Source organism: Typopeltis vanoorti, chromosome 20 (assembly GCF_054136105.1).
Source record: "Typopeltis vanoorti isolate ZY-2024b chromosome 20, IOZ_Tvanoo_1.0, whole genome shotgun sequence".
Classification (NCBI taxonomy): Eukaryota; Metazoa; Arthropoda; class Arachnida; order Uropygi; family Thelyphonidae; genus Typopeltis; species Typopeltis vanoorti.
In genome coordinates this window covers 84,318,100-84,344,689 of record NC_143568.1, presented here as the reverse complement: position 1 = coordinate 84,344,689, position 26,590 = coordinate 84,318,100, and the positions used below count along the sequence as shown (strand labels likewise).

The 26,590-nt window shown below is 35.8% G+C and overlaps 1 protein-coding gene across 1 annotated transcript in view; it reads left to right on the top strand.

Annotated features, from left to right (window-relative positions):
- Positions 1-1,916: 1,916 nt before the first annotated feature.
- The window catches only part of LOC150095618 (WSCD family member CG9164-like), a 46,276-nt gene continuing 21,602 nt past the window's right edge, over positions 1,917-26,590 (top strand). The window contains exons 1-2 of the mRNA XM_090410327.1: positions 1,917-2,694; positions 18,036-18,281. Coding sequence (XP_090266453.1) covers positions 2,310-2,694; positions 18,036-18,281 — 631 coding nt within the window. The 5' untranslated portion in view covers positions 1,917-2,309. The remainder of the gene's footprint in view (positions 2,695-18,035; positions 18,282-26,590) is intronic.

Genomic DNA, 26,590 nt, shown 5'->3' with positions numbered 1-26,590 from the left:
TATATATATATATATATATATATATATATATATATATATATATATATATATATTTCTATACGTTGTTCAATAGGCTTTCTATTGAGCAACGTATAGAAAAGCATAAGAGAGACATCTCTTACAAAAGATCTCATGCAAACTGCGTTATCCAGTCATGTTCTTTTTTCAAATAATCCTAATGATGATCAACAAAGCCACTCCGTTTGCTGGGATAGATCAGAAAATATTTTTCGCTGTGATGATGTGATATATATATATATATATATATATATATATATATATATATATATATTTCTATACGTTGTTCAATAGGCTTTCTATTGAGCAACGTATAGAAAAGCATAAGAGAGACATCTCTTACAAAAGATCTCATGCAAACTGCGTTATCCAGTCATGTTCTTTTTTCAAATAATCCTAATGATGATCAACAAAGCCACTCCGTTTGCTGGGATAGATCAGAAAATATTTTTCGCTGTGATGATGAGTTTGAGAGAAAAATTGTAGAATCAAGGGAAATCCTGTTGAACCCTGTCTACTTAAACAACAATTTGAGTTATAACATCCCAGATAGCCATGCTGCAGTTATTCCATATTGGCGTTCACGTGAGCCTGCACGCACACTTGCAATAAACAATGGCACGCCTGTTAGAACAACTTGAAAAAATACAACGTTTTTTATGTATCAATTATGTATTGGAATTTTTACCTGTAATTTCCAGTTGTTTTAGATACTTCAATGTTTATTACTATTCTTTTCCTTTATGAATACCTGAGGAAGGCTGTTATAAGCCGAAACTAGTTGTATTATTCTCATTAAAATCTTTATAAGTTATCTCGGTTTTTTAAGTCATTAAATCTATGTTTAAAAAAAAAAATATATATATATATATATATATATATATATATATATATATATATATATATATATATATATATAGAGAGAGAGAGAGAGAGAGAGAGAGAGAGAGAGAGAGAGAGAGAGAGAGAGAGAGAGAGCTCTTCCACCATATAAATCCAAATCCATAGAAACAAAAAATCATTCTGTTCTTTCACAATGACACGAAATTTGTCTGACATGATTTCGGCATTACTTAAAATGATAACAGGGTTTTCAGTATGCTAATTTCTTTCTTGCCAACGAAAGAAAATTAACAAACATTAGGAATACATTTATCGAAAGCTAAAGCAAAATAATAAAATCTTATTCCTATTCCTCTCTACACCATTTTGTTGGCTCATATCCTTATTGACTAGTCATAAATATTTTCTATATTATTCCTATTGATAATTTGTAAATAAAGAAAAGCTAATAAGTTGTCATTATTTATCAAGAACTAAAGTGATAGTTGCGAACTTATAAGAAATACCGAGGAATACTCAACAATCACCAGGTTTCAAAAGCTAAAAATAGTCAGTGCGTTTACCTGAATGTATCAAACATTGTCTGCTAAATTCAGAAAATGAAACACAATTATCATTAATTATAAATAAATAAATAGGTGAATAAAGCCTGGTTACCTAAAATAAAGGCTGTCCCACATCTTAGTGAACTCGGTGTCAATAGCTGAATGTTTTGATTGTGAGTTTAACATCGATGTATGCTAGAATTTAACCACTACTTTGATACATAATTTTAGTGGTTCTCACTTATCGGGAGTTAAAATAGTTTCAATGTTCCGGTGTCATCACTGCTCGGTTTTGATCTACGATCAAGACAACCTTTTTTTTTCCCCCTTGTCATTCTTAGAACGTGGAAAGAACGAATTTAAGAGATAAATCACACTGCACTTAGAGCTCAGTTTTTCTGGACAGCCAGTTTGAGTAATTTCTTCTAAGTAACCAGGCTTTTCCCTTATTTAAGTCGATCTAAACTTTGTGCAATATTAACGTAAAAAAAAAAAAAAACATGTGAATTTTTAACTTTAAGCCTGAAACTTTAATTTCTTCTCCAGGTAGTTAATTCTCTATTCAAAGGAAGGGTGGAGCGGTCTATTTAACTAAACGACCGCATTTTTCTCTTTCTCATCATTCAGTAAAACACAGAAAGAGCGAGCTAACGATCATGTGTAGCAAATTGGCAAGTTGCCGAGACCGACATTAGCTCCGGCAGGCATCATGCGGCAGTGTCGCTGATACCGATTGTTGGTGGTAGAGAGCGAGTAATGGTCATCACCATGACAACACCGTCTCTTTCGCCGCTACCGTGCTGTTTCCGAAAATGCGGAGGTCAACTTTGGACGTGGGTCGTTATTTGCATGATGATCCAGGTTTAACTTCATGAGCTGTGAATTGTTTTCCTCCGCAGTGGGATGGCTTCCCAACGCCGCCAGCCGCGAACACTAACCCGTAACTTCCGCCGATTCCTGTATTGTGTGATCGGGACCGTTCTGTTTTCCTATGGTATTCTCTTCACGATCATCGTTTCGCGCTACTTTGATGATACGGATGAAAACAGCACGAAGAAGGAAGCGTCGTTAGCATCCCAGCAGACTTTTCTGGACTTGGTAGATGGAGATCGACGTGCCGCAGTGGCCCGCCTTGTAGCTATGGGAGCTGTTCCGATTTATCCGCGCAGAACTATTCGCGTTTGTACAAGGCCAAGGTACCGCGTTCCTCCCGGACCTATAATCGCTCTGGCGTCGTTCCCAGGATCAGGAAATACTTGGCTAAGGTTCTTGATACAGCAGGTAACAGGTACGACCCTTTTGACCTACTCTAGATTAACTTTCTTAACCCCTTTACACTAATCATATTTTATTTGAAATTAATTTTTGCTATCTTACTGTGTAATTGTTTTGCTTATCAGTTCATAAGTGAACGTTCTAATCTTTACCCTGCAGTCGTGAGGCTTTCCAATATTCTGGTGCTAGCCCTGCAGAGATAGAGAGAGAGAGAAATGCGAGAGAATGGGAATGGAGTTCTAGACGAAGAGATAGTAGGCGCTTTCAAAAGGCTATTCTGATTTTGGCATCTGGCTCTTTTTCTCTTACGCACACATCACAACATAGCGGTTTTATTTAGTCAAATTTCAGTAAAATCAAAAGCCTTTAAGCCAAGTTTTGTAAAAATTAAAATTGTCTAGTAATATATGGTATTACATGTTTATGACATGTAATATCATATTACATATTGCATATTTATCACAGTTACATGATAAACGTGTAAATGTGTGGTAAACACAAGTATTTTCTACTTTATTTATAATAAAACGGAAAATAATGCAAATACAAGTTGCATGTCACGTGTATATCGGATCCGTTAAGCGTATGTATTTTCCTGTTAGTTTGTCGTTTTGCGGAGGGAAAAACGTATACTTCCAAAGAAAACATCCCGATTCCTCCATATGAGACAGCTAACCTTCCATTTAAAAAGCTTTTATGACTGTTCAGTTGCATCACAGAGACGGGGTTCGAATCCAGGTCTTTCCAACCAAGAATTGCTCACTACTGACAGCAAGGTAAAATACAAATTTGCCATAAAGCGCTAGTGAGAATGCTTAACCATATCTCTCATTATCAGAACATAAAAAAATACTAACATACTTACACTAACATATACCTAAATTATTCAAATAAGAGTATTGTAAAATCTTTTAGCCGGATCATACTAAATCAAAAACAAACAATACTACAAATTTCTGATGATCGTTTCTCCGCGATAACCTTTTGAGAATAATGATTGCTGATCCTCTCTTTTCGTGAAATCGTACGAAAAAGATGGCGCGTTCTAGTCTTCCCTCACACAGACTTAAAACACAGCTGATAGTTAAACATATGGACCCTCACTGTCACACATTCGTTCGATATTTATTCAACCGAACTTTATAACACTATGGTATTAGTGTAGTATTCGATATTAAACAAATATTCAAAAAGATCAGTCGAGTAAGTGAAGATAAATCGGTTAGCATTGTATATCAGGTAATTGAATATTTAAAAAAAAAAAAAAAAATACATGAACAGTAACCTAGACTCTGCTCACAAAAACACTAGTTTTTAAATATAACCTAGGATACTACTACTACTTATAGTTACCTGCATAAGTGAAACCGAAAAGTAACCACACATACTTATAATCTGCTTCATAAATAGCTACTAATATTGAAGTTTGTTTCAATAGATGTTAGCAATTTAGATCTTTTAAAAAATCCTATAAATTTCTCACTACCTCCATGAGTAATGACTACCCCTAACAGCACTATATCACGTTGAATCATTCTGATAATTTTTTGTACAGAAGGTGACCAAACAGATTTTTCAACCAAACAGAAAACTTAATAAATTTTAGGAAAGATATCACATACTATAGGCCATCAAAATCCAGAATTTATCTTGCCAAAGCAGTGTGTGTAGGGGTACAACTAATTTGAAAAACAAAATGCATCTTATAGTCAAAAATTTAGATAATTTTTCCGAAATGCACCTAAAAATATCCTCAATGATAACAATATGCTTAAGTTGTCTATCCACAAAAAAGTGCACTCATTTCGAACTGTAGGTATAGAAATACCACGACGATACACTAACGATATTCAGTGAGAAATAAAGTGTTAATAATTAGATCATACTAGACCTTCCTGGCATCAGCAGTTCCTATATTTCAAAATATAAAAATAGGCATATTTTACCACGCTAAATCTTTTAACACCTCCATCTGTGAACTTTGAACAAATCCAACCATAGAATAATGTTCACATGTTTGGAGTGGTGTATCAAAAAAAACTCCCTAAAAATTATTAATGAGGTCCAGAGGAGGGCGACTCGGTTCATCAATTCGGCTGGAAGATGATTCTCCTCTCCATCTCTCTCTCTCTCTGTCTTGCTCGCTGACTCACTCCAATTAGGACTTCATAAACAGTCTGTTTCAGCTTTGTGTCTTTTCTACAGGTATTTCCGGACGCTATTCCACTGAACTGCCATCCATTGTTCCTTCGCTTTCCATTAAGCCTGTTAAAACAATAGTACCAACTACCCAACATCATTTCCAACTACACGCTCACCGAACCTGTTTCTCCTCTCTTTATATTTCAACTGCCCCTGTACTAATGCTACTACTAATGCAACCACACTTACGAGGTTTACTCTTAATTGTGGTTGCATACAGACTAGAACGCAAAGGATGCATATGGTTCGTACCCTTTGCTTATTATAACAGCACTTAGCGGTTGTGATAGCAACCGCTAAGTACTGTAGTACTGCTTCATTATGAATTAGTTTCGAATGTGCATGGAGTTTAATTGCTCGATTGTTTACTGTGTGTTAATTTTTGGAATGAACGATGTGAAAGAACAAATAGTCTGCATGAAATTTTGTTTTAAACTCAGTATAAATGCTTCAAAGACTACTGAAATTTGCATTCATCATCCTAAAAAGTCCGTCATCATATCCGTCATCAGAGAGAGAGAGAGAGAGAGAGAGAGAAGGGCACATCCAATCGAACATGAATCAATAATATGAAATATTCTAGTTCCAAATCGATGTACAAACTTTATGTGCTCAGAGTCACGTTCATTTTACAAAACCATGAAATACAATCAGTTATATAAATCATCATTATATACAAATGTATATGCAATTGGCTATACTGGAATACAAAGTTGTATGCTAGTATATACAATATATACATAAACGATGCAATACACAATTTAGAAGTCAGATAGAATTTGTTTCGCAATATTTGATTTGATTTTCGAGTGGATCCAATTTGTTACTTTTAGATCAGTATTCCCATAAAACAAGATAGCACCATCTGTGTAAGAGTTAATTTTGCTTTCTTTCTTTCTTTTTTTTTTTTTTTAATCCCTTAACTGGTGTCCGGATGGGGGCAGTCTCCCCCCCCCCTAACCAGTACACTGCTGTGGGTGCCACTGGACTACTTGTGCATTGATTTTTTTGCCTAGTTTTACCTTCCCTCAACAGGAGACCAACTGCAGCTGCTAGAGGGTGTGGTAGGGTCGCAGATGCCCTTTCTACAGCGAGTTGGAAGGACAATATCACAAACATCCATGCTCTTGGTGGGATTCGAACCCTCAGCCACTTGTGTGGAGAGCGGATACGCTAATATCCAGTAGACCAACTTTCCTTTCTTAGTTTTAGATAGCGGAATTCATGGGTATATGAGCTAATGTCTCAGCAATTTGCTCATATTTTATAATAATGTTAAAGCTGAGTTGAATAAAAGGAATGGGTGTACCTACTTTTAGACGACTTTGCTAAAGCATTTGACAGGACACCATATGAAAGGCTGTTGCATAAATTGGAAAGGGATTAGAATACAAACTATTAACTTTAATAAGCAATGGCTGAAGGACAAGAGTAACAGAAAGTGGTACGTATGTGTGGGAGGAATTAATCAGTCAGATTTAAGGTGTATCCCAAGGATCAGTCCTTGAACCATTGTTGATCGATCTGTACATTAATGATACTATTGGAAAGGACCTTATAGGAATGTTCAATTATTTGCTGATGATGCAAAGATAAACAAAGTAATCAGGGATGATGATGATATGCAGCTCTTGCAAATCGATTTCAATAATTTGGAATTGTGAGCAAATAATAATAATTGCTGTTAATTCACTATTATGTGTAAAGTTATGCATTTGGTGTGATGAGATTTTCAGTGACATATTATATTACAGGGATTATACTTGGAAGAAATTGATGAGGCTAGGGATCTTGGAGTTATGATGATAGGAAGTCTGAAATTCGAAGGTCACATAGTAAAAATTGTAAATACAACACAGAAAAAAATTGCGATACTGAAATGAATATTCACGTGTAAGAATAAAGAAGTCATTTTGCCTCTTTACAAGGCTTCCGGAGTCAGTGACTCCTTCGAGGCCTCTAATAATAATAATAATAATAATAATAATAATAATAATAATAATAATAATAATAATATAATGATATATGGGGAATAATCAGATGTTCCTCCAGGAACATCATAAATAACGTTACAAATCTGCTGGAACAATTGTTTATTTTTTTAATGGATGATATATGGGAGAAGATTTATTAGATAGAATTTTTGTCCAATATTAACTTGGGCAAATTGAATCTGTCAGATTTAAGATGAGAAGGGGTGCATCCCAAGGATCAGCTGCTACTGAATTCTGTGAAAGAAGAATTCTAAATACTGAAATATCCAGTTAGATGAATTCATCGCTTATTTAGGCCTCCTAAGTTTAATGGACACCTAAAGTGGTTTTAAAATGTTCCATGTTTGGTATATCAAGTAAGGGTTTCGGATTCTAACTCTTAGCTCTCTAATGCTACTATACTATTTTTATTTATTAAATAAATAAAAATATCTTTTCAACGAGTTAAAGGTAGTGCTGCTAAGATCACTTTGTCGTCTTCTCTCAAGATATAAACTGAATTTGTGAAGTTCAGTAAATTCAATTTATAGAAGTTCATTTTTGTCTAATCCAAATTAATTTTTGAAAAACAGCTTTTTATCTCAAATTCATTAAAATTTTACTAACTCTAATAACCGCACACTAACTCTAATATTTTTGAATTAAAAACTAGAAAAATGGAAAAAAAGTCAACTTGTGCAGCAAAGAATCAAGACATTATTGTACTTTGCATTGTTATTCTTAACACAGCGTTTGAATTTCAGCAGTTTGGGCTTATGTACTGTAGATAGTTTATTTTATTTGCGTTTACACGATAATCAGATGGGTAGAGAGAGATAAATATGCCAAACAGAAACTTGATAGGAATTTGTTCAGATCTATTTCACTTACTTTCCTACAATTTATTTATCCACTCTTCCTGTCATTACTGACGCTTTCAACCACCTTTCACTTGGCTAATCAAATCTCTTTAGGTCGACGATGCGATTCTTTGAACATTAAATGAGCTAGCCGTTTTCGATGTTATCCTGCCAATAGAGGTGTGACGTATCGTTTTGCTTTGTGGTCAACGGATGTATTGTTCAATGAAGTGAATCTTGTTAGCTTGTCTTAGTGAATCCGAACTTTATTCAAATGTTGCAGCTGTCGTGTTAGTCCAAGTTCAACTACGGTATTCCGTAGTATTAGACATTGTTGATATACTTTGTGACCACATTCCCGCACTTGGACAGCAGTTCCTTTTGTAGTTATCAGAAGCAACTGGAATGATCTTAGTTGCTGGAAATTGCAACTCCCTATTGAAACTGGGCTTTTATTATAAGCTCTGCGGCATTATTAGGACTAACTCTATTTTCTATACTGCCAACGTTGGGAGAGAGAGAGAGAGAGAGTACCATTTTTTTATGCCTGTCTCCAGCGAAAGGGACCTGTGACCATTTTGTGAGTAAACGCTCTAACCAGGGTAGGACAAGACGCACTCTGAACGCTGTAAAAGTTGAAAGAGCTACAAATTTAGCAAAAACGCAGTTTATTTATATAGTAATGTCTTGTTTTTGAAGAAACTAAATCTAAATAAAAAATTGAAAAACCTATGAGACATTCTGTTGTTGCTTGTGAACCTGGTTATAACTTCCAGGCCTGGTTGGCCGAGTGGTTAGCGTGTCAGCTCTCCAGCCAAGAGGCTGCGGGTTCGAATCCCGCCGTGGACATGGATGTTTGTGAATTTCCTACAAACTTTGTTTGGAAAGGGAATCTGCGACCCTACCACTTATTCTAGCAGAAAACATCATTGCCAAAACCATGTGAGGTACGGCAGTGATCATACATCGTCTACGGACGTCAAATCTGGGGAAAAAAAAAAAAAACTAGACTGGAAAAAGAAAACTGTTATAGATTTGATTCTAGTAGCATATAGTAACCTTTTGTCGTTTTTTTAGCAAGTTATTTGATACATGACGCAGCAGTGGAGTATTTTTCTTCCTAAACCGGTCATTTTTTCCCGTCAAAAAAAAAAAAAAATCTATCACTGAACTCACACACGTCAGTAGCCATGAACTCAATCAGCTGGCTACCAATTTCTAAAAGTTGAAGCAAAAAGAGTTTCTACATACTCTCTCTCTTTAAAGAATGAAAAAGTGTTAAGACGATTTGTTTGGGAATCATTCTTCAGTTGGAGAGAAACAGAAAATAGCACTTAAATGGTATTCCATCTCAGGCCCAAAATTTTTAGAAGCATAATTATCATTTTTCTCCCTTGGACGCAAAAATACCTCGTTACAGCAACTATGAGATAGGAATGCGAGAAGCAGTGCAATTGATGTACATTTATTTAGAGTCATAACGAAGCTGTAATCGTTAAGAAGACAATTAAACTTAAATTAGAATAACTGAGTTTATTGTTCATTTTAATGCAAATTTCATATAGATGTTCCATATCTATATATAATGACAATCTATATCTATTACTTCGAAACAAACTGAACCAAGTTTTAGTAATTAGCTCAGCCAATCAACCACGAAATGCTTAACTGTGGTTGCATAGACTTTTCCCCCCCTGAGGATCATCCAGTTTTTATTCTATTTAAAAGATATAAAGACTAATCTTATCGAGCAGCCAACACCGACAGCCTCACAGCCTTGTTGGCACCAGAATTTATGCATGACATTATTGAATTCTGTATGTGTGCGGAAGTGGGTTAGAGGCAGTTACTCCTAATACCTTTTTTTGCTAACTTTTTATTATCAGAAAAAAACTCTCTAATATTCAGGTTATTTCCAAATGTGCCTTACTGGTTTGTAAATATTTTTAGTGTGAGTAACTTTGATATGTTTTTAAGGAACGCTTTAAAGGATTGTAAACGATCAAGTATATGCGTTGATTTTATTGATAAGTTTATCGAACAAGAAAAGGTATATGGTCGTAAAACTCATTCGAAGATAATATTGTTTTCTGTCGTCATTTATTTCCGAATTTCGAGAACAATGTCTATATTCTAATGAAGAATGAATGAGATGTAATAATTAATGTATGAATCGAAATGGACGTAATGATAAAAGTGCTTAGGTTTCTTAATACATTTTTAAATTTAATTGATTATGAGTTTGAATGAGTTTCCACTTAAAAAAATCTAAAGATCGCTATATTCTAAAAAGGATGACAGCAGTTTTTGTAATAGTAGTTTGCTAAACGACATGTTTATAGCATGGACTTCTCTAATGCATAAGACATCATTTATATATCTGCCATTAATTGTATGGCAGATATGTAAAATAGTAGAGGACTGAAGTACGCGGACGACTTCAGATATTCCATTGACTATTCAGAAAGGAGAGTCAAAAATATTGGGGCCAATCTAAAGTCCAAAAAAAACCTATCTGGAAATATTTTGTTCAGAGTTAAAAGAAACTGTCTAAAAGTTAACATTACCTCTTAATCATAAAGCATTAAGAGTGTCCAGCCGGCTAAATCGCGAAAAAGCAACCAAAAACTATTAAATATGTAATTTATGAAATAGTTAGGCATTCTGTAGAATAACCAAGTAGTTCTAGTTAAAGTATATATAAAAAAAATAATTATTGGTTGGCAGAATGTTGAAATGGTCTATTATATTTCTGAGAAAAGTACATTATTTTCACTTTGATATATTTATTTATATGTCTGATGAATAATAAAGAACGTAACAGTAAAAATAATGTGCTAATGTAAACAGTGTGAATCAAGATATTTGTTTATTTATTGGCATATAATGAACTTTAATGACATTCGAATTGCAAACATTTTTTTCATGCATGAACATTTTGTAGTCTGACATCTTTGGTTACAAACACATTTCATAAAACTCTGACCTCTGTCAATTGACCGCGCTGTCATACCGATCGAAAAAAGATGGAGATCTCAGGGGGAAATAAGTTTTTCGTCACAACGATCAAACGGTGATCTTGTGTATAATTCCATTCCTAGTGCCCAAATTATAATATCATCCTCAATTTTGTACCCGTTATCGCTGATGCGGTAGCTGAACCTTGATGAATATGATAGAGTATCTAGATGTATAGACGCGTAAAAAGCATCTAAATTAATCAATGAAGTACAAAATATTTAAAGTACTGAAAAGAAAGTTCCTTGTGATTATGGTTACTGCAATGTTTATGACATTCTCATGGGATATCAAGATTTCAAGAGAATAGAAAAACTAATTGTTCCAATGGAAGATTCACATACTAATATATATTAGTATGACTGAAGAAGATTTATTTAAGTTTTATAATAACACCTACTTGTCAGAGTATCACGGAGACAGAGAAATAATGATTAAGCAATTAAATGGGTGTTACAAAAATATAATACTGGGGAGTATACAGGTCGTTGCTTGGTTTGGAGCATCTGAGAGGAAAAAGAAAAATGTCTTTGTAAAGCAAATGGCATTTTCTAAACTTAATTGTCGTTGTCAAATAGGTTTCACAGATTTTCAATCACATTTGTGACGAATTTTTATTTTTCCTCTGAAGAAGTGTCACCAGAAAAGTATCTTTTAGAAGAGGATCTACAGCACAGTCAACTGATACAGGTCAGGGGTTTTGTGAAATGTGGAGGTAAGAAAAGATGCCAGATTACAAAAAAAGTTTGCAATTCAAATGACATTATAGTTCATCATGTGCAAATAAATAAACAAATACCTCTTTCACACTGTTTACATTAACACATTATTTTACTACTGCATTCTTCATTATTCATCGGACTTAAATAAATCAATGAAAGTGAACAATCATTTCTTTTTCCAGAAATACTGTATAATGAACCATATGTATAATGAACCATTATACATAAGTTGATATGTGTATAAAAATATTATTTTTATACACATATCAGCCACTGAATTATAAATTATGAATTGAAAAATTATGCAGATATACGTAAACGTCACTTATGCAGCATAAATGCAAAATAGTTTGTTAGGTGCGTCACCACGTGTTTTAGGCAACCATTTAAGAATACGTTGGTCATTAATCGTCAATAGTGTTGCAATGGGAAAAAATAAAAGATCTTTTGGAGGTCGATAAAGGGCTTATTATGCGTACCCGTCTGGCTGGCGCCACGATTTTGAAAACAGCAGCCGACTGGTTTCTCAAAAGGTGAGATATCTAAGGTATTTAATATATAATATATTTAATATATAACTCATTAGAGTGGGATAAAATAACCCACACTGCTTGTCCAAGAAGCGTAACTGTAATCCTAAGATAGTCGTCAGATCGCCGTCGTCTGAGAAGGCTTGTACGGACAAACAGAACTTCCTGCGTGCAGCTATTGACCGAAGTATTTAATGAAGGCTCTACCCGACCCATATCTTTCGAACTCTGCACAAGAAATTGAAGGGGATCGTATCGGCTTATACGGAAACCACTGAATTCTGCGAAAAACCGGAAAGATCATCTACAGTGATGTCAGGAACACCGTGATTAGACACTGGAAGACTGTGAAAAGTCATGTGGTCCGACAAGTCACGGTACACCTTTTCTGTGCAGTAGGCAGAGTTTGGCAGGAGTTCCATGAAGCAGTGAACCCAGCTTGCCTTGTAAACACGACTCAAGGTTCTGGAGGTGGTGTCATAGTGTCGGGCATGTTCTTTTGGTACGGAACGAGTTCCCTGATATTGCTGGAAGGTCGGGTGTCCACCAAGGAATATCTGAACATTGTTGCCGATCAAGTCCATCCGTCAATGTTGATTTTTATCCAGCAGGCGACGGTTGTTTCATGGACGACAATGCTGCTGTCCATCTGGCAAGAACTGTTCAACATTGGTTCAGCGACTTTCAACATCTTCCCTAGCCACCACGAAGCCGGGATCTGAACTCTATTGATAACGTATGGAACATGTTATAAAACCAGATACGGGAGCAAAGTTCTCTTCCGTCATATCCGATTCAGTTAACGGACTGCCTGGTATGTTGTAGATGTAGATGCAATTCAGCCCCTTGTGGAATCTATGCCAAACCGCATATGTGCTGTAATTCGGGCCAAAGGAGGTCTAATATTAAACAAAAGTTTCTAATTCAGCAGTCGGTATGTGTAATTTAACTAGAACTAGTTAGTTATTCTATAGAATACCTAGGTATTTCATAAATTATCTACTTATTGAAAGTATGAAATAAAATTCTTATTTCATACTTGATTTGATATTTGATTTCGAGGGAGCCCTCTGATTGGAAAGACCTGGGTTCTAATCCCGTCTATGGTGTGAAGAACCTTTATTAGGGCTTTTAATCAAACCTAAGATAGCTGTCTCATATGGAGGATTTTTCTCCAGGAAGCGCGGGTTTTTCGCTCCTCAAAACAGTCACACCGGACTCATCAACACAAATTATTGGACCAGGGCAACGGGAACCCCCCCCTGTTTTTTAATCATTCTCTAGTAAAGTAGCACTCCGATCCCACCAACCACCAGGTTGAGAGAAAAGACACATATATGCCTTAACTAAAACGACTCGTTATTCAATAAAATATCTATTTATTCCACAGAATAACTGAATTATATATTTTAACTATAACATACAGGGTGTTCGGGATAAATTTGACAGTTTCGTAAGGAAAAAGAAAATCTTCTTTGTATCTATTAAATTTAATGAATTGACAAAAAAAATTACAGGCAGAGTTAATTACAATACTATCAACAAGATTTACTCAAAATAACCACCATTAGCATCGATCACAGCTTCAATTCTGCTTCGGAACCTCGAACAAGCTGATGCTACAGTCTCCCTGGGAAGGGCCGCAAAAACTGTTTTAATTTTATCCATTAACTGGGCTTTTGTATTACTGGAAGTGCGATTGGTGTCTTTTTCAACTGCGCCCCATACAAAATAATCCATGGGGTTAAGGTCTGGGGAGTTTGGAGGCCAAACATTTGGACTGGTGAAGTCGTAGAAATTTTCAGACAACCATTTTTGACTTTTCCCAGAGGTGTGGCAAGGGGCCGAATCCTGCTGCCATACATACGGCCTACCATTGGCTACCCTTGTTATCCAGGGCTTGACTACAGTTAGCAACTCCACGAACAAAGCCCGAATTCCAATGCCAGGGTTCTTCAACACCTGTTCCTGCAGATTTGCGAGGAATTCTGCTGTACGAACGCAATCAGATCGTCTGCTAGGGATCTTTCTTCTTGCTACATCCTCGTAGTCACCATTGCAAGTCTCTAGTTCATGCCTGATTGTTTTTACTGTATTCAGGGAGCATTGGGCAGCAGTCGTAATATCCTTATTTTGATGGCGGGCACGAATCATCATGATACAAGTTATTCTCTTCCATGATTCAGGTGGGTTCCAGCTATCCATCCTTTCTGACATCTTGTATATGAATGAAGAAGGGTCCAAACTTTTAAATGAAGAGAAGTGTGTGTTAATACATGTAACTTACGGAAAAATATAATTAATTATAAATATGTCAAATTTATCCCGAACACCCTGTATATATTATATGAGAAACGCAATAAAGTAAATGCACTAAAAGAAAAAAAAGTACCATTCCTCTAAAAAGAAACAAAGGAAACAGAAGAAATGTACAAAAACAAAACAAATATAGTTAAAACCAGAGTAGATAAAGCTCACCAAGAGTCTTGGGATAGATTTATTAATAAAAAAGATGTACATGGAAAAATAAGACATAGCCTACAAAATATTAAGGAAATTAAACAATTAAGAAAGAGACATAGCACACATCAGCATAAAGAAGAGCACAAAACATTGTACACCCTCTGTCCAAAAAGAAATCGAACTTTTGATAGAAAATAAAACACAGGCCAATTATAATTATTCAAATCATTTATTTCAATCAATATACTCTCCCTCAGCTTCGATACAGCATTTGGCACGGTCAATTAATTCGTTAAATGAGTTTTTTATATCGGTTTTTGGTATACTGTTCAGGGTCGTGGTTACTGCCTCTTGAACGTTTTCAATGGTGTCGTATCGCTTTCCTTTCATCGGCAAATGAAGTCGGGGGACGAGAAAGAAGTCACAGGGTGCTAAATCAGGTGAATACGGCGAGTGTTGCAACACACAAACTTGGTTTTTGCTCAAAAACTGTCTTACGGTGTTCGAAAGAGGAGATGGTGCATAATCGTGCAAAAGTGACCAGCTGCCTGCATCACAATATTCATGCCGCAAGCGACGAATTCTCACTATCAATCACTTCAAAACTTCGAGATAAAACTCATCATTAACCGTTTGGCCAGGCGGAACAAATTCTTTGTGGATAATGCACTTGGAATCGTAGAAATAAATCAGCATTGTCTTTACTTTTGACTTCTCCGAGCGACTTTTTTTCAGATGCCCCTCTTCTGGTGGTCTCCACTCAGCACTCTGGCGCTTTGTTTCGGGCTCATACTCAAAATACTCATTTCATCACCAGTAGCGATCGTCTCGAGGAAGTTTGAGTCCTTACGAGCGGTTTTAATGAGGTCCTTGCAGTATTCAATTCGATACATTTTTTTGGTCGTCGGTGTCAACTTGTGGGGAAAAAATTTTGAATTCAATTTACGAAGGCCCAAACTCTCAGTCAAAATGTTGTGCACAGTTGATTTTGGAATCCCCAATTCATTTCAATCACTCTCACGGATGATTTCAGGTTTTCTTTGATGAAATCATACACTTTTGAGATGTTAACTTTTCTCAGTCCAGTGTTTGGACAGCGCGGCTTTTCGTCATCCTCAAGCGTTTCACGACCACTTCGAAATCGCTTAAACCACTCGTAAACTTGAGTATGGGATAAGCATTCATCACTGTATACTTTTTTGAAGCATTTGATGCGTTTCGATAAAATTGACCAAGTTTAACACAAAAGTCAATCGCAGCTCTGTGTTTGAAACTCATTTCCCGACCGTTCGTCAAAGCACACTGTCACTCTTGGCACTATAACTTGGCTTCTAATGAAACAAATGTCATAAACATTTGACACAACACTAATGAAGGTTGCCACTTTCGACAACAAAAAGATACAACAGGTGGCGCCACCAGTTTCTTCTTTTTCGAAAAGTTCGGTTTCTTTTTGGACAGAGGGTGTAAGAATTTATGGTATTGCCCAAATTTATTGATAGAAAATAACAACGAAGAAATCAGTATTGATATCAAACCAATCAAATTGGAAGAACTAAAAGAAGCAATATAGGTATAAAAAAAGAAATTAGATGGTATAAATAATAGAGCTTTGGAAGTACGATGGAGAATATTTACATCAGAGAATCTTAAAGTTAATAAAATAACTGTTGGAGGAAATGTGCGGTTCCATAAGATTGGTCAATAGTTAAGGTTATATCTATAATTAAGAAAGGAGAGAGACAAGACTATGGAAATTACAGAGGAATAAGTTTATTCAATACAGATTACGAAACATACAGTAACATTTTGAATAAAAGACAGAAATATTGCAATTTATTCTCGGAAGAACAAAATGAAAGTGGGAAGAACTCTTAACTGGAAAAAGACGAGAATTTAATTTGGAGACTCTTTTAGCCTTTATAGATTATGATAGCGTTCCTGATAAAATACACATCCATTACATTTAGTACAAGCCACACACACACACACACACACACACACACATTGATCTATGATATATTGATCTCCTAGTTATTAAAATTTGGAAAATAACAATAAAACAAGTTATCCAGTTAACGAAGAAGTGTAGAACTGTTATCGATATAATGCATGTATGTAGACGATTAGATGATATCACAAGACAATGAAAATGACCTTCAAAAATCAAGTTATGAATGAAATAAAATAAGCCAAGAATACAATTTGAATATTTCGTAAACGGAAACAAATTATGTTAGATCAAAAATAGTCATAGAAGAAAAATAATAGAACAAGTGACACAGTTTAATTATATTGCATAATTAGGTTGCATAACGTGTCTAAAAGTTGACGATATATGAAAAAATGGCCGCTCCGCCCTATTATATATAGTTCGAAAATATGGACTGTTAAAAAGAAAGATCAAAGTAAAATACAAACAGCAGAATTAGATTTTTAAGAACAATTAAAGGTTGAACAAAATTAGACCATTATAAAAATGTAAGACATTAGAAGAGAACTAGACATTTACAACGTAAATGAAATGATCAAGTAATACAGAGAAAAATGGAAAGATATCGGCTACCAAAGGGAGTGGATAAATATAGACCAAAGGGTGAGAAAGAGAGAGAGAGACCAACTGCAAGATGGAAAGACGGAAAGATCAGTGAAGCCATCAAGGATTAGGCATTTGCCTAATCCTTGATGAGAAGAAATATATAACATGGGCTTACCAGTTATACTATACGGAAATATCTCTTCTATCTAAATTCACTTCTAAAACTAGACTTCTACTTGTGAAACTTTACGAATGAGTGAAATTCTCCAGAGATTCTTCTTCTTCTTCCATTATTATTACATGCCACTTTCATGCAGTTGGAGGGCTCATCACAGGAGGGAACACTTCTCAAAATCGCTGTCAACACAGCACAATCCATTGTCTGCGTTGCACCTCTGCTAATCACAGCATATATTTTTGTCTTAGTTGCTTAATTTATTGTTTAATTCATTTTGTTATATTTTATGTATGTGTATATGACATTATTTTAATTATTAATAAGATACATCCTCTGACCCTTTTTATTTCACAAAGGGAGTGGGCAGAACTCTTTTAGCCTAACTATTTTTTCCTCCTTTTGGAAACCAGTAGATAATTAGTAACCGTCCTTAGTCATTACCGATGACTGAGTACATAGCTACCAATGATTTTGAAGACTTCGAGGAGAGAATATGCCACATGAATTGAGAAAAAACAAAGGGGGGGGGGCTAGTAAAAGCTCCTCTATTCAGCAACTAAAAATCGGAAATGGACTCGAATACCTAGAACGGTATTTGATACTCCAATAGTTTCATTTATCAGTAAAATTGTACCCTGTATATTAGAAAAAATGTATCTTATTAAAGACAACATTAGTATTGCGTAGCTTAGTTTATATCATAGCCAGAGTAATAACGTGTCTTCAGATGCAGATATGCGATATAACTAGGAGCAATGTACTGGGGGGGGGGATCAAAAATAAAGAGCTTTTGCTTGCACAATTAATGTTGACTATATTCAAGAATAACTTACTGACATGTAATGATTAATTGCTTTATTTTCTACTAGGTTATTTGACTGGAAGTGTGTATAAAGACAGCACACTTTTCCGAAATGGTTTTCCTGGAGAAAGTGTGGTAAACGGATCTGTGATTCTAGTAAAAACTCATGAATGGGGTAAAACAGCTCGTCTTCCTTTTCAAAAAGCAGTACTCGTAATTCGTGAGCCATATGGAGCATTACTAGCAGAATTTAATAGGCGATCAGGAGGCCACCTGGGACATGCTTCTGCTGATAAATTTTATAAGGGTACTGGTAAGTTGATTACGTCCTATAGTTATGTTCAGTGTTCAAATAATAGTGCTAATTTCATTCTTAGTAATACGAAGTTGTTCATTAGTTCACACAGTAGTTGCATAAGCAATATACGATGGAATGGATTCAGGAATGCGAACACTCAACACTACGAGTTTTGCATGACGGTTTAAGAATGAATAGAGGGTAACTAAGTTTTGCGCATTATGTCTCAACTGGGTATTCAATAGCCCAATTTTCCCATTTCATTTATGGAAGGAAAATCTTAACCCAGGTATTCAGAACAAAATGACTCTTGTGATTCTTCCGATTGAGCAGAAATTTGTTAGTAAAAGGCATGTTCATATCGGACAGATAATAAGTTTGCCATAATGGCATAAGAAATAAAGCTAATTACTGTAAGAAAATTTACATAATCCAAATATAAATACATCTTTTAAAAGAAGTGTCGTTATAATTACTGCAAAAAATGTGGAAGACGAAAAATTTAGATATATTTCTCATGGGGGATTTCACTAAGTTTCAGTATTTACAGTGCATTGTAGTGAAGTAGGCAAATTGTTGCGTAAGAAAGATGAAATTAGATTTTATTATTATTAGTGACACCTCCAAGGAGTCCAAGGACTCTTCGCAGGAAGACACTCCATTCCACACAATCTACTGCTGCTCATCTACACACTACACCATTTCTTTCTCTCGGTAATAAACAGGTATGTCACATTTAATGAACTTACATTTGGATCATCTTCAATGAATCCTTAAGACGAATAATAGTATATCTTCTGATTAAAATTTTGAGGGGTTGTTAAAATTCGTAAGGATGGTTCAGTTCATAAAGTGGAGAGTGTTTGATCTACAAATCTTCGTAGTGTTACCGAGAAAGTATGAAAAAGTAATTAGGAGTCGTATCCAGGATATTCTTCACAAGGATCACTTGTTCAGCACGGCACGAAATGATTTTGTGAGGAAGAGATTGGTTATGACAAATCTGTTTAGTTCTTATAATGAAGTCACGAGGGAGACTAAGGTAATGTCTGTGATGCGACTTATTTGGATTTCAGCAAAATATTTGATAGTGTTCTACATAAGAGCCCACTGATAAGAAAATGTGCCAAACAGCTATTTATATATCTTGCGAGATCAGTAAGAAATTAGTGGACTGATAGATAACGAAGAAGTAGTGTGTAAAGAAGTGTATTAAAAAAAAAAAAAACGTTATTGGTAGCTGGTATCCCAGAGTTCAGTCTTAGGATCCTTGTTTTTGTTCAATGTATCGCCAAATGATTCAGAGGTTCAAACAATAAGACAAAAATTCTTCTCTTTGCTGATGGTGTAGTCGAGCAGAATAGTTAAGTGTTCAGATGATTTAGGTCCTCTGTAGGATGATCTTAAATACTGGAAGAGCAAACAAGGAAGTGGGATTCAGTGGCTAGGAAATTGGAGAAGTTGCAAGGGCACCAGTGTCAGGATATTTAAAAAAAAACAGATATTGAAATTGTACGAAGGACGTCCAGAAAGTTCCGATGGGCTGTCAGAGAAACAAAAATATACTTACAAAAAAACTTCATTGGAAATTAAAGTAGACATCTTTCACTACTTTTCTACATAATTTCCGCCATTGTTCAGGCATAACAGGACACCAAGAGTTGTATATCTTCATCATAGAAGGTTGCCGCCAGTGACGCAGACCATGTATTAACTGCTTCTTTGACCTCGTCGTCGTCTTGAAACCGCCGGCCACCAAGAAAGACTTCAGATGTTTGAATAGGTGAAAGTCGCTTGGCGCGATATCAGGACCATATCGGAGAAGATGGAATTGTTCCCAGCCAAAGATGGCAAGAAGTGTTGTATTATGCCAGCCGCAATCACTCGTTACATGTTCTCCATAAACCTCAGTAATTTGCCGATGAATTTCAGCTGCTTTAACGTTCCTCGCATTCAAGAAACGGATAACTGACCTAATTTCACATGCGGCGAGTGATTCGATTTTCTTATACATTATAAACACACACCAAGAAGCGTACGCACTGCGAGAATGTCTGAAAAAGCACCAACGCCTTGCTAACGAATCAACAAACTCAGCACGCATGCGCACCATTGTGATCGCAGCGCTGCAGGGAAAATATTTAAAAACGGAACTTGCTTACTGGACCTCCCTCGTATAAAAAGCGCTTAGCTATGAATTTGCAACGGGTGCTAAAAGCCCAGCTACGCTGCTGCTGCAGCTAATTCTGGGATTTAAAATGTAATATTATAAAAATAATAATCCACGATACTTACAGGTTTTAAGGCCAACGACCTGAAACACATCCTAGTTTTCGGAACCAGAATTTTGGATGCTCTTGGATTCAAAATTTAATGTGAACAAATATAAGCATTCCGATTCGGTAAGGGAATAATATTAGCTAGATAAAAATTGAATGGATTGGCTTTAGAAAAATTAATGAATACACAAAGAGTGTGTATTTTGGCTGACAGAGAATTTAAATTCCGAATCATATTTAGTAAGACAACTAGTAAAGCTCAGCAGATTAATTAAAAGATGATTCACTTCTATGAGAAAGGAAGTAATGATACCGTTTTACATCTTTAGTCAAGCGAATATTGGATTATGACTCTTTACTCACCAAGGATTTTAATGGGTGTCAAGAAAATCGAAGGATATTCAGAGAAAATTAATGCGTGTAGAGAGACAGTACCATGGTAGTGAAGAGAAAGTTAATTAGTTGTTATCTGATGAATTTATCTAAAAGGAGACGGAAAAGAGATTCAACTGAAGTTTTTAAACGAGTTAAGAGCAAATAGAGGTCGTAATTAAAAGACAGTGAATAAAAGATTAGAGCAAATATGCAAAGTTCGTTTTTAATTCTTACGTAAGAAAAATATGTAGAGCAGCCTTTCAGTGAGTTATAGAAGCAATGAGTTTGTGACATTAAGACATAATTAGACAGCTATTATGGGCGGAAGATAGGTTAATCGTAATGATGTATAATTTCGTAATGTTAATTGTGTTTGTATATAAATATGTATAGAAAAAATAAATATATAAAAATGAAAGATGATTGAATTAATGAGAAGAAGGAAATAGCTGAGAAAATAGACAAAAATCATTTTTGATTGTTGATATTTGGTCCTTTTTTTTATACTAAATGAGACGTTTTCTTTAGATTTTTTGGACCATGATTCTTCATAAATATATGTATACAATCGTCAACCATTTTCGCCAGCTTTAGTCTGTCTGGTTTCTTCAAGACGAGAATGGTTGCATTAACATTAAATGCTACCACAGAAGAATGCAGTAACGACCTTAAAAATCAGTTTAAAAAATTGAAAAGGACCCGCGACATTAAGAGCATAAAGCGTGGAGAATTAATCATTGTTAGTAGATCGCGTTTTATAGTTTTTCGCGTAATTCAGTTTTTCTAAACATAGTGAATTTATAAAACTCTTCCAAATGTTTTTCAATATCATACCTTGATTTCTATTGAGATTGTCTCCTGTACGGAGTACCACTGCAGCTTCTTTAAAGTTTCTACATTTGAAATCCTCTTCAATGTACGGCATGAAGCTGTTGTCCAAATTAATGGAATGGTTCGAAATTGAGAAATGATGGGCTAATCCTGAGGTGTCTGTTCTGTTGTTGTTGTTGACATCTCCGATATGTCCTTTTTTTCGAATTTCTAGTCTTCGTGATGTTTGGCCTACATAATTCAGTCCACAGGAACATGGGATGTTGTATACTCATGCGTATTTGTAGAAAGCGATGCTATCCTTAGGAGATCTTAATATGTGCCGTGTAGTTAAAAATATAAAACGCGATCTACTAACAATGATTAATTCTCCACGCTTTATGCTCTTAATGTCGCGCGTCCTTTTCAATTTTTTAACTGATTTTAAGTTCGTTACTGCATTCTTCTGTTGTAGCATTTAATGTTAATGTAACCATTCTCGTCCTGAAGAAGCCAGATAGACCAAAGCTGGCGAACTTGTTGACGATTGTATACATATATTTATAAAGAATCATGGTCCAAAAAATCCAAAGAAAACGTGTCATTTAGACAAAAATCATCTTATATAGGCTGTCTATAATTAATAAGGAGGTGTTTAGAGCCCTGTAGCGAAAAATGTATTGGACGAAATTCAACCAAACTTGGTGTAAGTACACTCTGGAACATGGAGTTTTGATTTACACAAAACAAAAAAATAGTACAAAATTCTGCCACCAGGGAATTTGGCGTTATAAGCGTATGGTTTGGAATTAATTAAATAGTAATGGCTAGAAGAGACGCAACAAATCAATTTTCCTGTTCGTATAACTTATAGATGTGGTTCAATATGTCCTCGTTTCAGATGTTCTAAGAACTGTATTCTGTGAATGACATTTTTTACAGTGGAACGCAACAGGTCTGCATTGATTTGCCTCACGTGATGCGTTATTCTGCCTTTCAAGGTTGCTAAATCAGAAACATATCCTTCATACACCACACGTTTCAGATGGCCCTCACAGGGGTTGAGATCAGGCGAAGTTGGCCATGCTGTGGGAAATGCACGACTAATCGCTCTGTGAAGTGTTTTCATAAGTTATAGAAGCCGGAAATCCAATGTGAGGTGGTGCTCCATCCTGCATGAATATGGTAGAGTCAAGGCATCTTCGCTGCTGCAGTTGTGGAACAATAAAGTTGCGCAGAATTTATTGATACAACAACAGAGACGGTACAAGTCACTGGTCCTGCCGGGCAAAGTTCTTCGAAAAAGTACTATTGTTTTTACTATTATGTGACACCTCCAGGGAATCCAAGGACTCATCGCGGGAGGGCAATCTACTCTACTCTACTTCGCTAAATACATCTCACCCTCTCCACTACTACTTAATTCTCCTACTACGACACCACTACCATCAACGCCATCTACCGCTCATCATCACCAACAACAACAGTATTTTTTGTCTGTAAATCGCATGTGTTATGAAAGCCAATTTGTCTGTACGCAGGATGAAAAACCCGAGTTTCTGGGAGGAAAAAAACATGATACATCCGTATGAGATCGGTTAATTCACTTTCAATTGAAAAAGTCCATATAAGGATTTTCCCCCTTCACGACGAGAATCGAACCTAGATCTTTTCCAATCGAAGGGTGTAATGTCTTCCAATTGCGCTATGGAGGGAAGTAAGGGTCGGTAATAAATGAAGTGCAAGCACACAACACTTTGACTTTCACTGAGTGTAAAGGGGTTTGATGGAATGCAGCAAATATATGAATTAACAGTACCGTTCAGATAAAAATGTGTCTCATCATTCCATGCATCATCCACTTCCATTCGAGCTAAGAACGTCAGGAAAAACTGTAGTCGAGTTTCCGCATCACCATGAAGCAAAAGTTTGAGTATGGAAAATCTTGTATGGGGAAAAACCTCAGCATTTGACACAGGATTTTCTACATAGTTAAGCATAGCATCTCCAGTTGCCTTGATATTGCCCGAGCATGCTGGACACGTGTGCGTTATTCATTCAGTGTTCTACGACGGCAATTGCAACTTTGTCAACTTGTTAAGGAATAATCCGTTTGCGCCCTCGTCCTGGCCTCACTGCTAAAGATTCGCTATTCTCAAATCATGAAATAATTTTTCCAAGATTTGTTATTGTCATTGGACCTTTTCTCCTATCCTTCAAATGCCGGAATCCTCGAAGCGCGGCATTAGCGTTACCGCATTGTTGATAGCAAAGCTTGACTAGCAACGCCCGTTCTGGTAAGGTGAGATCCATAGCACTTCATTCTTATCAGAATGACGCGAATCCATTTCGGTCTTCCTTATATCCACCAATTCGTCTGTAGAAACAGTGAAATTATGCAAATAGCGCCAATTGTCCACTGGTGGCAGGATTTTGTAGGTTTTTTTTTTTTAATGTAAATCAAAACTTCATTACATTAAACCAATACATTTTTCGCTACAGTACTCTGAATACTTCCTCTTTAATTATGGCCACTCAGTAAACGACTGAAAATTTTGAGGTACGAGTGTTTCGGTTTGCCAGCAATGGTAATCATCACCTGCTGTTTTTTTGTTCCCTTCCCCCCCCCCCCAGCATTAAATTTCTCGGTCGCTATGGCTGTAGTGGACGTACATTATTCTCTCATAGTCAATGTTTTAAAAGTTTTGAAATTGACTAGAGAGATTATGAGAACATGACGTTCAACATCGGAGTTGCCTTTGTACTGCACTACTTAAAAGACACGAACTCTACCTAGGAGCCTGTTTCACCTTTTATTGATTGTGATTGAAGTTTCATTAGCCTGACAGCCGTTCCGAACTGTGTTGGTTCTCATCAGAGATCAGATAGAAACCTTAAGAGCGCAAAATCTCGTGTTGGAAACTGTATTATATATGACTTCACTCTCAGTGGACATGAATTATATATACTGAAGGCAAGCCTAGAAGGTATAAATAAAGCAATTGAATGAACGGATATTAAACATTCTTTAAACAGTTATAAACACCTGTTAGGCCAGTGAAACCTTAATTGAACTCACTAATAAAAAGTACATAGGGCTCCTAGACAAAGTTCGTATTTTTTTAGCAGTGCAATATCAAACAAATCTGATGTGGAAAGTTGTATTCCCATAAGGTCTTTGATCAGCCGACAGCTCGAAAGAGTTGTCAGGTCAATGAAGTCTTAATCAGAGCAGTAATAAACGGCGAAATACGAACTCTAGGGCAGAGATAATGCATTTTAAGTAGTACAATATCTCCGGCAATTCCGAAGTCGAAGATTATATTCTCATGAGCTTGCTTTTCAATTTAGAAACTCTCAAGTTTCGAAATTTACCCCTGCTAAATTTACATTTGGCTATAAAAGACTAACTTGAATGTTTAATAACATTTTATTCAATAGCTTTACAATGGCAAATTAACCCCTTTTGGGGGTTTGCCTTCCATTTATTAAGACTTTTCAACTGAAAATGATTTTGCCAGTCCCATAAGGAGGTGGCAGGGGTTTTTCCTCCCGCTACTAGGCAAACCAGCCAGAAAAACACATGCAAGTTATACATAAGAATTTAAGTATACAATCTGGGCATGCTTAAGGGCCTGTAAGTACCACAGATTATTACCACTATAATAGTAGTAATAATATGTGGTACTTACATATAGTACTTACATATAGCTTGCCTTCAACATTGGGAAAAAAATCTCAGCTTTACAGGTTGCCTTATTAAATATGATTCCTGAACTTGAATTCGCTATACTAAAATATATAAATCCTTACATTCACTTACTCCATACTGTGTTAAAACGAATATAAACAGTTACTGAGAGCCCACCAATTCATCAGTTCGAACAGATTTTATAATCATTCTGTCAATGGCGAATTCTCCATGCTTGCTATGCTTGCTGCGCAAGCTCATTAATTGAGAAAGAAGTAATATTTATTTGTTAATAAATGCATGCATTTATAAGCATTCCATTTAGGCTTTTATTTTTGTAGACAGAAGACGTTTAAGGCTTGCGTGGAAATAATTGAGCTTCGCGTTGTGTATCGAAGGCCGACGCTAGTCAAGCTACCTTGGCTTGCTCGGTTGTGGGAGCATCCAGGTCCTCGCTTCAGCACTGTGATTTCATGTGCGCGCATAGCCATTTCCGCTCCCTCCACGTCATCTCACCCTGTTGCTTAAACACGAGCCATACGCAGTGAAAGTAGCTGTAGCCAGTGAGCTTCAGCCAATCTTTACAAGTGTGCGTGTTGCTTGGGAAATTAAGTTACAACCAACTTTTTATGACGATGTTATTGACCAATTCATAAAGAAGAACCGTAGGGTAGAATTTGTATTCAAGTAGTTAAATTGAAAAAAAGATAGAATATCATTTGTAAAATAAATGTTGTATTTGTATGATTAAATGTACATAAATTTCTAAATACATGTACATAGTTTTAAATGGTCAGTAATTAATTATTCCCTAATCAGACTTCAATCACACCTCTCATTCCCTGAATGATAACAAGAACAAGCGTGAATTTCAAGACCGGCATTCGCCCCTGCATTCTGTTCTAAAAAGAGAATTTTGTGAAATGCGAAAAAGAAAAAATTCTGGAATGTACTAGTTCGATCGAATGAACGCCGAGTGGCTCAAGACTACGTAAGCATTTCAAGCATTGGAGACCAAGCGTCATTTTTAATCATTATAATTTGCATCCGCTCATTTTATTCATCTTTATTTTGAACTTTTTATGGATGCTATGGTTACAAGACGGAAAAGTACACAAATGAGAATAGTAGCAGTATAGAAAGAGCTCATAGAAATCATAGTCATGGAT